The following is a 13,655-nucleotide window of genomic DNA, read 5'->3' on the forward strand; positions in this document are numbered from 1 at the left end:
GATGTCTCTGGACTCAGTCCTGGAATCGTTATCATCCGCAAGAATTGCCCAAAGAGGGACTTGCTTCACCAGGGCAGTGAGCGGTGAAGGAGAGGTGTGGCCTCGAATGCCTCCACTAGAAGGTCCTTCCCTTCCTGTCTGATGAGGGCTGCACTGTTCCCAGCACACACTCTTGTCAGCTGAAGCTGCAACCACCTAGTCATCCAGACTACTTGTCTTTAAAGAGGTAAGTTAAAATGAGGTCACTAGGGTGGCCTTGGTCTGTGTGACTTGGGTTTCTTGTAAAAAGGGATCAGGACACAGGCACACAGACACTAATCACATGAGGACACAAGAGAAGACACCATCTGCCATGTAATACCTTGTAACACCTCTGCCTTGGACTTCTAGCCTCAGAGAAACACCCCCCCCCCTCCCGAGGAGATGCTAAGGTGCCGTCCCTGGACAGGGCTGACTCACCTCTGCCTTTGCAGCTGTTGTGCTCCAGGGTCCTGCTGCTGCTCTGCAAATGTGCCCCCTCAGGCATTAGTAACTGGGGCTAGCTTTTCCTGGTCCTGGAGGTACAGCAAACAGCACCCAGCTGGAAGCTCACCACCCTCCCTGATTAGCACAGCAGAATGTGGGTGCCTGGGGGTGGCTGGGTGAGCAGCAGGTGGAGGGACTGTGGCTCGCAAGCATATTCCATCCTCGAGGCCTGTTGATGAATGGCCTTGGGCAGAGTCACTCTGTAGGAGTGACAGGTGACCCCTCGGGAGGACCCTGTCTTCCTGTGACTGAGACTGCACCTCTGGGAGACACCTAGCAGCTCAGAACCTCCTAGACAGTGGCTTATTCCAACAATTTAAAATGGATGGATTTGGGGAGGGGGAGCAGGAGCTCACAACCTCAGTAGGGGTGCTGCTAAGCATCTGGCAGCAGGAAGCAGGAGATGGGGTTCTCTGTGCCTTCAGGCCTCTGGCCAATCACCTCACTCCACTAAACCTAGCCAGGAGCCAGGGAGGAAACAAACAAACAAACAAACAAACAAAAACAGCAAGAGTGGTAGGATCCTGGCAGCAGGGAGCAGGAATCGACCTGAGTGGGCCATACCTGCTTTCAGCACATCTCTTTGCCATCCCTCCTTTCCTTCAGGCCCGCCAAGGAGAAGTTCTGAGATGAAGCAGGGCCTGGTGGGCAAGGCAGTTGCCACCCTCCAGTCAGCCTTTTAGGGAGTCCTTTCTGGGCCCCAGGCATGTGCCTCTTGTCCCCAGTCCCACGGCATAGGTCTTTTCCTCACCTGCTTGGAAGGCTTGGAGTATCTAGAGGCCCTGGCTCCTCTTTAACTGGAGGGCCAGTCCCTCCATGTGAGCAGTAGACATCGCATCCCTGCCTCGGGCAGGCACAAGGGAGGCGTGGCCTCCACTCCTGCTCACTTGGAGGCTTCTCATCTCAGGGTATCAGTGGCTGTCTGGTAGGATAAGACCCCTCAAAGAGTCCAGAAGGATGTATCCCCCTGGAGAGACTGGAGTTCCCCATGTCATTATGCTGTGTGTTCTCCCGGTCAGCAGCCTGCGCCCTCCACTACCCTCCTGTCTTCACAGCCTAGTCTTCCTATCAGCAGCTCCTGGCTCCCTCTCCTCTTCTCTGGGCTTCAGAACAAAGGAGCCATTCCTCAGGTCCCCAGAGCTCAAAGCCAACCCAGAACAATCACACAGACTGAGTTTAAGAAGCCACTCATCAGACCAGGCTCCTCTTTGAGAAGAACAGAGGCTGACGACCTGCACCCATCCAAGGGCCCACCTGTGCTGTGAAGCCTTCAGGAGCCTCTCTATTCTGCAACCCTCACCTATGCCGTTTGTCAACCCTAGGTCAGGAGGTTTGCCTACCTTATCATTGGGCCAGTTGCCTCTGAACACAGGTGTGTTGCTGTGGTCCCCAGGTCTCTGAAGGTCACCAATCTCACAAGAGGGGGGAGGTTTAAGAGCAACAGGTCCTGTTGATAGCAGTGTTCCGTGCCATAGGTGCTTGCTGTGCCTGGGTGTCACCACCTGCAAGGGACTCTGGTCTCAAGAGGGGCAGGAAGCAAGTGATACAGTCGGTCCTCTTCACACAGCAGATCTGTGGGTGGCTTGAGGGCCAGCTTCTTGGGTGTGAGACCTCTGTGGCCCCATGGGCCCCATCTCGAAATTTTTGCTACTCTTTCATTTGAACCTGAGTGGGTGGATAAAGGTCAGGGGAATCTGGAGTGTTCATGTCAGGTAAGGAAACGTTGTACCTTGTTTGTGTCCAGCCGCGCCAACTCTGCCACCCTTCATCGAGTCTCCAATTTACACCTACCTCTGAGCAAGCTAGGTGCTGAGGGACCACATTTCCCATTCAAACTAGAGCTTGGCTTCAAAAGCAGGAAGGAGACAATGTAAGCACGAGAGGCTGAGGGACAGGAGACAATGTCTTAAGCACCAAGACTTCCCTGCACTGAACAACCATTTATGCTGAATATGCTGACAGGAGAGTGGGGTTAACCCCAGTCTCTCTTTATTGTGGCTGTTGTTTGAGATAGGGCCTTTACTGTAAAAAGCCTTGGCTGGCCTGGAACTTGCTATGTAAAGCAGGCTGCCTGACATCTGCCCGGCTCTGCCTCCTGAGTGCTGGGATTAAAATCATGTGCCACCATTCCTGTCCTGTCCTTCTCTTTCCCATTAGTAAGCAAGGGTAGAAAGTACTGGTACACTACTACGCAAGCCACTGGACTTTGGCCATGCAGTATCTCTAGGATGCGGTGAACTGTTCCCGTAAGAGTTTCTACATACCAGCTAAATGTTCTGGCATTTGCATGTCTAGCTGGCATTACCCAACACATGTAGACCCATGGCTGCAACATTCGTGCTATTTATTCTGGTTATCCTTTCATGTTTGAGGGCGACTTTTTGAGAAACTATCACTCCTCAGAGATGAAAAAGGGGTGTTCAAGACTCCTCTATAGAATCTACACATTTCTCCTGGGCTTCAATCTTCCCTCAGTGACTGACAACACCCACTACACCAGAGTGCTTTATATGACAGGTTGATGTAGGCTTCACAAGGAAAAAGTCCCCACATGTTTACCAAGGGTAGAATAGTTTCTCAAAATATTTTGCTTTGTTTTTTGGACATAGGGTTTTTCCGTGTAGCCCTGGTTGTCCTGGAACTCTCTGTAGACCAGGCTGGTCTCAAACACAGAGATCCACCCGCCTCTGCCTCTCCTCAATGCTGAAATTAAAGGTGTGTGCCACCACACCCAACATCTCAAAATATTTTCAGTGGGCTGGAGAGATGGTTCAAAGATTAAAGTACTTACAAAGGCATGAAGACATGAGTTTGACCCCTGCACCCATATAAAAAGCCAGGCAAGGTGACATTTGTCTGTAATCATAGCACTGGGGAGACAAGGAGTCCTCTAGGGCTTTCCAGGCAGCCAATATAACCTATTAGCTGAGTAAGCCAATAATTCATTGGCTAAACAAACTTCAGGCCCAGAGAGAGATCCTGTCTCAAAAACTAAGGTGCAGAATAATTGAAGAAGACATCCAATGTTAGCCTCTGGCCTCCACATATACACACACATGCATGATACTATGCTTATTCATACATGCACATACAGAGGATACAGAGGGCCAATTGCGATTTAAATTGCTAATATTCCTTTTCTCACAATGGCATTAAATGAGTGCAAGACACTGAGTCAGACACAAAGCACTGAAAAGGAGAAGCTTTGCATTTTAGATCCTTTAATGCTTCTGCTTTGCCCTTTTAGAGTAAGGAGTGTATCTCAGCCAGCTTCCTGTCACTATAATAAAGCACTTGAGATCACCAGTCCTTAAGAAAAAAGATTGACTTTGGCTCTCAGATTCAAAGGTTTCAATGTAGTGCTTTGGCTCTGTCAATTATGTTCTGGGCCACATATCATGATGGGGACACAAAGCAGGAGAAGGCTGCTCAAAGACAAAGAAAGATGAAGGACAGGAGCCTCCTGAAGCTCCATTTGTTTTGCTCTGGGTCTCAGCCATTATTCAGCTTACCCTGGACAGCCTGCATATTACAGCATGACGGTTTGTTCCTGTGTTCCTGGAGAGCTCAGGGTTCTGAGACTCCAAAGGCGGGCTGACAGCTGGGTTCCCAGGGCTGCCTGGACCTCTTTGGGAACACAGTGTCTGGGGAGTATGGTGCTTTCAATGGTGCTGCCCAGAATGAAATGAACCTTATACAGTGTGGCCTTGACTGTCAGACTAGTCTACACAGCTCAGCTGAACCCTGGATACAGGACTGGTGGCCGCCCCATGAAATCAGCATTGTGTAGATGGCTCTGAGAAACTGAGGAAAATGGAGACAACTCCAAACTTCTGCTGCAGCCTGGGACCCAGTGCATGTCCCCTAGACACTACAATGCAAGGGACACATTGGCTGTCTGAAAGATGGCATCCACCAGAGACTGGGCTCCCAGGTGGCATGCTGTACACCCCATTCCTAATGCAGAGGGTGGTTCCAGTAAAGATTCCCTGGATGTGTGGCTGGAGACCTGAGTTCATAGGATATTCAGCCTTGCCAACTTCCCTGAGCTATATTGGGGTGCTTGTGGGTCAGTGACTATTCCCCGGCTCCCACCCCCATACTCACAATGTGAAGAGACACACTTGGGGGAACACGATTTTTAAGTCAGAGTCCATAGAAGTCTTACCAGGACAGCACGCTGGTACTCCCCAGGTGTTCCAGTGATTAAGAGACAAGAACATTTATTGATCACAAGCAAAAGAGGATTCCCAAAGCTCCCTGGGGCCTGAGGCCATTAGATTGCCGTCCACCTCCTCACCCTGCCAGGCACACTGAGTATGACTCTGTGAACGATCACCATTCTGAGGCACGCTACTCCACCCTGTCCTGTGGTTGAGAACTCCAAGAGGCTATCCCTGCCCCATTCCCCAAACTGATCCAGATCACCTTCTGCCTGGAAAGGGCGTCTCTCCTTCCAGCTGAGCCTAGGGCAAGCCAAGGGCCCTGGGCCACGAGGGAGCCTGTCCAGGAGGGACTCTGCTGTCCAGGTTTCTTCATCCAGAATGCCAAATGTTGGGGCTGCCTTTGTGATTATTCAAGGAAGAGATGAGAGTCCAGGGTCTGAAATCCCATTTACCTGCCATGATCAAGTTCTGTGGCTTCAGGCACTTAATCAGTGGGGATTGGTGTTCTATAATTGACAGCTCAACCAGAGGAGCAGCAGCCAAGGGCTCAGGTGACTCACCTGTTGTCTGGCTGCTTGTAAATAGTTCTTCCACTCCCTACATTGGCCCCACTGGGGTAGGTTTGGCTAACGTTATACGGTGACCAACCCTCAAGTCTTGAGGCAGGATACAGGCACGGGATAGTGCACCACCAAAGAGCTCCACTCTTGTCCCTCTGTCACCATCTCAGGAAACACAGGATTAGGGGCTCCAAACATGACACCTGGGAGAGATTGCTTCCAAGACGCTTAAAAGATCTATCCAGCAAGTTTGGTGTATAAACACGGGATGGACCCTGGTTCTACAGATCAAAGACAGAACGGTGCCACTGGCTGGCAAGCTCCACTTTCATCACTGTGGGTGATTAAAAAAAGGCACCGGGGTGTCCTTAGGCCAGGAAATCACAGCCTGGGGGTGCTTCAAACCCACAAATCAGGTCTCCTGCCTCAGTAGAGGCAGGGAGCAGGGTAGGGCTTCGGTAGCCATAACCTGGCAGTGGGCTTAAGCAAAGTTTCTTTCACCTAGCTGCCCATGATCTGGTCCAGGCATAAGGCAAGTTCCCTGAGGTTGGAGTTTTTGTCTAGCACACCAAAACACCCTCAGTTCACAAAGCAGAAAAGTTCCTTTGTGCCTGTGTTGCCTATGCTCCTACTCAGGCATGAAGGTCAGAGGACATCAGTTGTTGGTCCAAAGCTGCCATCTTGTTTGACAACGCTCTTGTTTTTTTCTGCTGCGTGTGCCAGTCTGGCTGGCCCGCACACTTCCAGAGACTCCCTGCCTTTGCCTCCCACCTTTTCATAGGGGCACTGGGATTACAGATGTACCGTATGTCCAACTTCTCTGTGGGTCCTGAAGATTTAAACTCAGGTCCTCATACTTGCACAGCAAGCACTTTCACCTACTGAGACATCTGCCCTGCCCCTCCTCCCACCACCACCCCCCCACTCCCACCCCTTTGAGCTCAGACGGGCCTGAAAACGCAAAACGATCCTCCTGTCTCAGCCTCCTGAGCGCTCAGATTACAGGTGTGAGCCAATAAAGTTGTTTAATGAAGACTTCAGAGTTCTATTGAGCTGGAGATATCTCATAATACAACAGGAGCACACCATTGACATCACTGGGGATTTGTGGACACAAGGAAGCTTGGGCTTCCAGCCTCCCCTCCCCCCCCCCCCCCCCCCCCCCGCCTAGTCAGCCACTTTGAGATAACGGAAAAAAAAATCTGGAGACAAATCAGGTCTCCTGGCTCAGTGAAGACACTGGCTGGCAACAGGCTCCTGGCAAAAGGGTGGCCCTCCCTAAATGTCCCATATGTCCCACGTTGCCCTCCAAGACAGGTCCACTCAGTCCTGTGGGCTGAAGCAGTAGCTGGGCTGACCCAAACTGAGCCGGATCTTCACCAGAGCAGGTGGCAACCTTTGACCCAAGATGCAGATTCAACTTTGGTTCTGGCTTTAGGGTATGGGTCCTGCAGGGAAGGAACCCTGCCACCACACAAAAGAACTTCTTGTATATGGCATTCTGTGCAGCCACCACAGGTATATGGAAGACATCTGCTCCATGGCACAGCCCTTCCGGCTTCCCACAACTCCAATGGTTGTGCCCCAACCACTCCCTCCTGAAGAAAGGGATGCCTGCAGCACCCTAAAACCACCTGGGGATCCCCTCAGCCCCTCCCAAGACCTTGCAATAAAAGTAAGCTTTGGGCACCCGGGAGACTTCAAAGCTTCGGAGGCTCAGGGTCAAAGGTGAAGCTGGGTAATATCTTAGCAATCACAGCCTGGCTCCCTGGGCTCAGGAACGTGGGTAGGAAGGCCTTGGGAAGCTTCCAGCTCTTCCTTGCTCACTAAATCGAGTAGAGATCTATCAGCAGGTCCTCACCATGGCCATTGGTCCTAGCAGCCAGCACAGGAGCCCAGAACATGCTGGCTGCAAGCTCATGCATGGACAGGTTTTCCAGCCTCTCCCCTAAAACCTGGAAGGTAGCTTTAGGCTCAGCACCATTTGCAAATGAGGCAATTTACCAAGGGCCACCCAGGTGGTAAGGAAGAGAGGGACCTGGACCTAGAGATGCCCACAGTCCAGAGATCCACCTTCCTTCAGCCTAACATCCCTGCACCTGCCCCTCTCACACACTCTTCCCAAGGTGTCTGAATTGCTGTTCCATCTGTGGAGAGATGGCTCGAGTAGGTACTCAGACCCCTGCATCTACCCATGCAAAGTAGATCTCAAAGAGAAGTCTTGGCCAGTGCTACCCACCCAGGCCTAGCCCTCCCCGGAGAAACAGGGATGAGACGGTAGAAGGCACTGCAAACAGCAATTTGAAAAACAAGCTTTTATAGAACAGTACACTTTGCAACAACAGGTTTCCCACACTGGCCAAACATCAGAACCAGGCTAGGCTTCAGCAGAAGGGTGCAGCCAGGCATCTTGCCCTCAGGGCCTGACTGGTCCACACTTTGGCCAGGTTAGAAAGTTCTAGACAGTGGGGGTGAGGTACAGAGACAACCTTTATTGTGCTCCAAGCCTAAGGATCCTTTGTAAAAAAATAAGTCTTCATATTTTCAGCAGAGTCCCTCCCAGCAGTTCAAGTTAATTCGTAAAAAATATATTGCCTCTGTAAAATCCTTTCTCCTGAGACATTTCCAAGCCCCAGTGCCACAGCATTTGGTGAGGCTGCACTAGACAGCATGGGCAAGGCATCCTCCCAGGCTCCGTAGGCAAGAAACGCGGGTCGGTCCACCAGTAGACAACCGGGATGCAGCTGTGAAGAGGATAAAACACGTTAATGTGTGAGGGCCGCGCCCCACCTCCCAAGGTGCAGTAGGTAGTTTCGTTTGCTTGGTTAGTTTTGGAGTCTCAGTTCGTGGGTGCCTCGATTCGCTCCGAGGCGCCGATGGGGGCGGGGCTCACGTTCAGAGCCGGCCCGCAGTGACTCAGGGGCCCGCTCTCGCCGAGTCATTCGGCACCCCGGCCCAGGACGCGATTTGCAATGCAAACTCACCCCGCCTCCAGCACCCGACTCGGCGGGGCTCCGCCAGCACAGGGACCTCGCCGGCCCGGCCCTGAGGCCGCTCCCCTCCCCTCCCCTGCCCTCCCCTCCCCCACCCACAGCAGAACCCGGAGAGGAAGTTTTGCAATCCCGGACAAACAAACCCTGGTCTTGCTCAGGCTTGAAAAAGGTTGAGGAAAAATGAAGCGTGCTCGAAATCGAAGTGATCGCCCCGGCTGAGCCCCGGTTGCACTGGGTCCCCGTGGCTCGAAGCGCCAGGCCCGCCCACCACGTGTCACCCTTACCGCCTCTCCTCCCCGCTGTCCTGGAATTTACCTTAGGGGATTGGGGTGCTCAGTAGCCCCCTAACCAGCTGGAGAAGTCAAGGAGCTCGCAGTCCACCGGGCTCAGCTCTCCCTCGCAGCCGCTGTCCTCCGACGAATAGGCGGAGCGCGGGGAGCCAGGCTCCGAGCTGGCCCCGCGGTCAGGAGATGTAGACGCGCAGGACAGAGAAGCACAGGACAGAGAAGCGCTGGCCGGGGAGGCGGTGGGTGGCGCGAGGGCGGCCGCCTGCCGGGTGGCGGGTGTTAGCAGCCCCCCGGCAAGCGCCGCGCGCACGGCGTCGTGCTCCGCCAGCAGCCGCTGCAGCGCACGAATGTACTCCACCGCGGAGCGCAACGTCTCCACCTTGCTGAGCTTCTTGCTGGCGCCGCCGTGCGGCACGTGCTGTCGCAGCGCCTGGAAGCCCAAGTTTACCAGCTTCACGCGATTGCGCTCGCGCTCGTTGCGGCGTGCCACGGCCGCCGAGCTGCTACTGGCCTCGGTTGTGCCAGATCGCCGCCGTCGGCTGCAGCGCAGCAGTTCGGGGGACGAGGGTCTCCGGCGAGCAGCGCAGGCTCCGGAGACTCCAGAAGAGGAGGGTGCGAGTAAAGGCAGCCCGCCGCCGTTCATCATGCTTGCATCCAGCCCGCGGGCGCGCCTGGTACGAGCTTCGGTGCACCACAGGGAAAGTGCCCGCAAGGAACCGGGTGCAGTGGGAAGCGGCCGGTCGCACCTCCACGGGCCTCAGGCAGGGCACTGCCGCAGGACTTCCTGAGGACCGCGTCTCTGGCCTTCTGGAGTCCCGGGACCCCGTGTCATGCAAGGGCAGAGAGAGTAGAGAAGCGTGGTGCGCTCGCGTCCCGCGCGTGCGGTCAGGCGCTCCTCGGGTCTCCGTTTGCGCGGCTCAGGCGGCTCCTTTTTAAATATATAGATAACCCTCCTCCGCCAGCCGCCGCCTCCTTTCTCACGCCCTCTTTCCTTCGCCTCGCCCTCCCGCCACGCTTCGCCCTCCCCCTGGCGTACACATTCAGCAAAGCTGACACCGTGCGCCCCCACCCCCACCCCTCCCGGGTGCAGTTCGCTGGCTAATGACGCGCCTCCCTGCTCCGGGCAGGTGCTTAGTGTGTCCTCGACAAGTCCTAGAGTGCAGAGCGCTCTGCACTGCGCTCCGCACGTCCCACACCCCTAGGGGCTGTGAGAAGGTCCGAATGTACTCTCCAGTCGCCCCCACCCTCCCTGGAGCTCAGCCCCAAGAGCTGCCAAGTCTCCGCACACCTAGAGTGCGCTGCCAGGTGAGGAACCCCAGGAGGTTTTGCAGTGGTCTAGAGGTTAGAGGACTGCAACCCTCTCCCCCCTTCCCCCCCGCAGGGCAGCACGCGCCACACACTCTCGCACCCACGTCCCTCCCCTTGGCGGAGGAGGCGGGAGCCGGGGTCTCAGCCAATCTGGGATCGCCCGTTTGGCCAATGACAGCTGGCGCGGTCCTATGCAGGGCCAGGAGGAAGCGTACGCCTGGCGCGTGGCTCCAGTGATGGGGAGTGTCTTGAGCAAAGCTCCACGCCTACTCCGTCTCACCCTGCTCCTCCTCCCGGACCCGGGTGTCCGCGCACTGCTGGTGCACATCTGTGCCCTTTTGAGTGTGAGAAGGGCTTGAGGAGTGGGCCAGACCTGCGTTGGGCAATGTCATGTCCCCCAGGCACCTTGTCTCCATTCTGTCCGTCATGCACACCCAATACCTAGTTGGTTTCAAGGCACCTCAGAACCAGGTGCCCTGACCAGAGGGGATGCAGTCAAGCCCACTCTGCCCCCTCCTTTCTCACGCTGTCTCCCGTCTGCACCTCAAAGGCAGCTCTCCAAGTTTGAGTCTCTTTTCCCGACGGTGCCTCCTGAATCCAGCTAGACTAGTTCTTGTTCAGTTCCCGGGCTTTTTTGCTCAACGACACTTCTCTGGATTCCAGCGGGCCTCCCAGTCCCATCCTTCCCCCGAGGCCCGTGGAGGGTGCGTTGAAGGAGAAGGAGAATGCACTGACCTTGGAAAAGCCTCAGTCCTGCCCCACTGTCCCGGAACTGTGCCCTGGAGGCCAAAACCAGCAAGCCCAGTTTTCCCCCAAAGGACTAGATGCTCCTCAGTTGAAGTGGTCCATCCAGCGGGTCTGGCTGCCTGGAGTTACTTTCCGTGTAATATACCACAGAGGAAGGCCTACCGGACCCAGGATGTCTCTGCTTCCGCACTGCCACTGTGGTGGCTGCCTGCTGGCTCCGTCACCCTCCAGGATCCATCTAGGCCGTATCTTTCTAAACTAGCCTTTTGACCACCACGCAGTGGGAAGTGGGCTGTGAGTCAAAGCTTCCTGGGTGCCTGCTCAGAGCACCTGGATGAGTCAAGTCCCTTCTCTGCCTGGTTGAGCAATCCGAGTAGAAATGGTCTGGGGAGGTTGTTCAATGGGTAGAGCGCTTGCTGTGTAAGTGCGCGGACCTCGGTTCAAATCCTCCACACCCATATAAAGGCAACGTGGGAAGAAGTGAAGAGGAGAATCCCTGCAAACTCCCAGGCCAGCTAGCCGCAGGAACGCAAGAGTGAAGAATAGACTCTATCTCAAACCGGCTGGAAGGGGAGGACCTACACCTAAGACATCCTCCAACCTCCATGCGTATTTGTCGTATTTGTCGTACCCTCCCTCACACAATAAGCTTGCATGCATATACAAAGGGAACGGAAGTAGCTCATATCCTGGCTCCTTGATGAGGCTTCATTTGCAGACCCTCCCTGCTCAGAGGCCACTGCTGCCCTCCCTGCCCCCACCCCCTTTATTGTACTTTTCCATCATAGGGGGAGGAGAGACAGGGCCTCCTGTAGCCCAGGCTAGCTCTAAATTCACTAAGTAGCTGAGGATGACCTTGAACTTCATATCTTTTTTATCCTTTTCTATCTCCAGAGTGTTGGGCACCACCACACCCATTGTATGTAATGCTGGGATTGAACCTAGGGCTCCCTATTTGGTACATCTTAGACAATCTAGAGACTGAGCCACATCCCCAGACCCCTTCCCTGCCACGTGTATGTATGTACATACGTATGTATGTATATATACACATCAAATATATAAAATTGTATGTACATGAGTGTTTGCTTTCATGTATGTCTGTGCAACACGTGCTTGCATGGGGCCCACAGAGGTCAGAAGTAAGTGTCAGATCTCTGGAACTGGAGTTACTGATGGTTGTGAGCCACCAGGTGGGTGCTGGGAATCTTCCTCCCCCCCCCCCAGCTGAGCCATTTCTCTTTACCCCTCCCCACCCCAGATTCTTTCTTGGCAAGCTCAGAATGGACAGAGATGTCCGTCATTCCACACACGAAGTGAAGACGGCCGAGTAAGGGCGGTGTCGGTCTCAGGGCCCTGGCCTGATGGTGAAAGTCCATGCAGGTTATTATTCTGGAGACTCTGTGAGATTGTAGCCATCACCCTGCTGGTATGTGCAAGCTCTGTTCCACTGGGGACTGTGGAGGGCAGCAGCTGTCCTTCCTGGTCATCTACCTGGTCTTCAAACGGATTTTTTAAATTGATTTTTTTTTGAGAACTTCATACACGAGAGCTGTATTTATGCTATTTCTCCCCACGCCAACTCCTCCTTTGTCTGCCCCACTCCCTCCCACACTTGTGACCTCTTCTTTCATTATTAGTTTTCTACACACATGCACACGCTGACGAATCCACGGTGTTGCTCATTTGTGTCAAATGGCCACTTGGACTTGGATAACCTACCAGGGAGCTCATCTCTGGAGAGATTCTCCCACCTACAGCAGCCTTACTTCCCTGTAGTTCTTCAGCTAGGGGTGGAGCCTTGTAATGGTTCCCCCATCCACACTGGCATTTTCAGATCTTGTGAAGGCAATCGTATTGTTGAGGTTTCATGGAGGTAGCTTCCTGGTCATACAGGAGGACAGTATCTAGAAGCAGACTTCTGATCCTCTGACTCTCTCTCTCTCTCTCTCTCTCTCTCTCTTTGATCCTCTGACTCTTACAATCTTTTTGCCCTTTCTTCCTCCATGTTTGGTGTGTGTGTGTGTGTGTGTGTGTGTGTGTGTGTGTGTGGTCAAATCCATAGTAATTTGCTTTCTGTATTTTGTCCATTTGTAGATTTTTGTAATATCTCCTGCTATAAGAAGAAGCTTCTTTGATGGGGATGGAGAGCTACATTTAACCAGTGGATGCAAGAATACATATTTAGAATATACTTGGTTATCCTGGTTTAGGAAAGGGCTGCAGTAGGCTCTCTCCTAGGGTCTATGACCTCACTGGCCATGCAAAGATGACTACAATTATAATATCAGGCATGAATTTCCTCCTATTGATCAAGCCATAAGTGCAATTAGGCAGCTGTTGGTTACCACCAAAATGTGCCACTACCGCACCTTTCAGGATGAGTTGCAGGGCTGGTCATTGTTTTTTGTAGGCTTTATAGCTTCTTCACTCAGCCTGCTCTCCACAGTTGGTTCCCAGCTCTCAGGAGCAGAGCTTGAAAGACCCCTTAAGACCCAGAACCACAAAACTCTCTGTTGAGACTCACAGCCCTTTCAGGGGTCTCACCATGTTTCCTTCCTCCTAGGCTGCTCCCTGCATTACTCCTATCAATCTATTGTCTCGTCCTACTCAGTGCCTTTCACCACATTTCCTTCCTCCTAGGCTCCCCATCCCTTGGCTCGCCCTCTCACTTTCTGCAAGGCCAACCTACCCACCTCAGCTTAAAGGTGACAATTTCTTAGGGACTGGTGTCTCCCTAGGTGCCTCCCTTGGTTTCTTAATCTCATTACCAACACCCGCTGGCCTCTGGCTTTTGCCAGCCTTCAACATGGGGGCAGTTCCTTTGTTCCAGAAGTAGTTCTCTCCTGACCATGTGAGTTTCATATGTCTCTCTTGTGAGACCTGGACCCTGGCTCTATCCTTATCCATGTGTTCTTCATGTGGATGTTTTGAAACAGCCAAATGTCCATCAACAAATTGATGAATAAAGCTTGAGCTGACCCAGAAGGGAATATTATTCAGCCAAGAAAAGAGATGAAACACTGTTAAGAACCATGGTGATGGTAAACATGAGTGAGTGAAAGAAGG

The 13,655-nt window shown here is 53.3% G+C and overlaps 1 protein-coding gene across 1 annotated transcript; it reads right to left on the reverse strand.

Moving 5' to 3' along the window:
- Positions 1-7,551: 7,551 nt before the first annotated feature.
- Ascl2 (achaete-scute family bHLH transcription factor 2) lies at positions 7,552-11,742 on the reverse strand. Its single transcript, XM_021634736.2, has 2 exons — positions 8,560-11,742; positions 7,552-7,995 (listed from the first exon to the last, which is right to left on the reverse strand). The coding sequence occupies exon 1, from the start codon at positions 9,175-9,177 to the stop codon at positions 8,578-8,580; it is 600 nt and encodes a 199-aa protein (XP_021490411.1). The 5' UTR covers positions 9,178-11,742; the 3' UTR covers positions 7,552-7,995; positions 8,560-8,577.
- Between the last annotated feature and the right edge of the window lie 1,913 nt (positions 11,743-13,655).

Source organism: Meriones unguiculatus, chromosome 1, assembly GCF_030254825.1.
Source record: "Meriones unguiculatus strain TT.TT164.6M chromosome 1, Bangor_MerUng_6.1, whole genome shotgun sequence".
NCBI lineage: Eukaryota > Metazoa > Chordata > Mammalia > Rodentia > Muridae > Meriones > Meriones unguiculatus.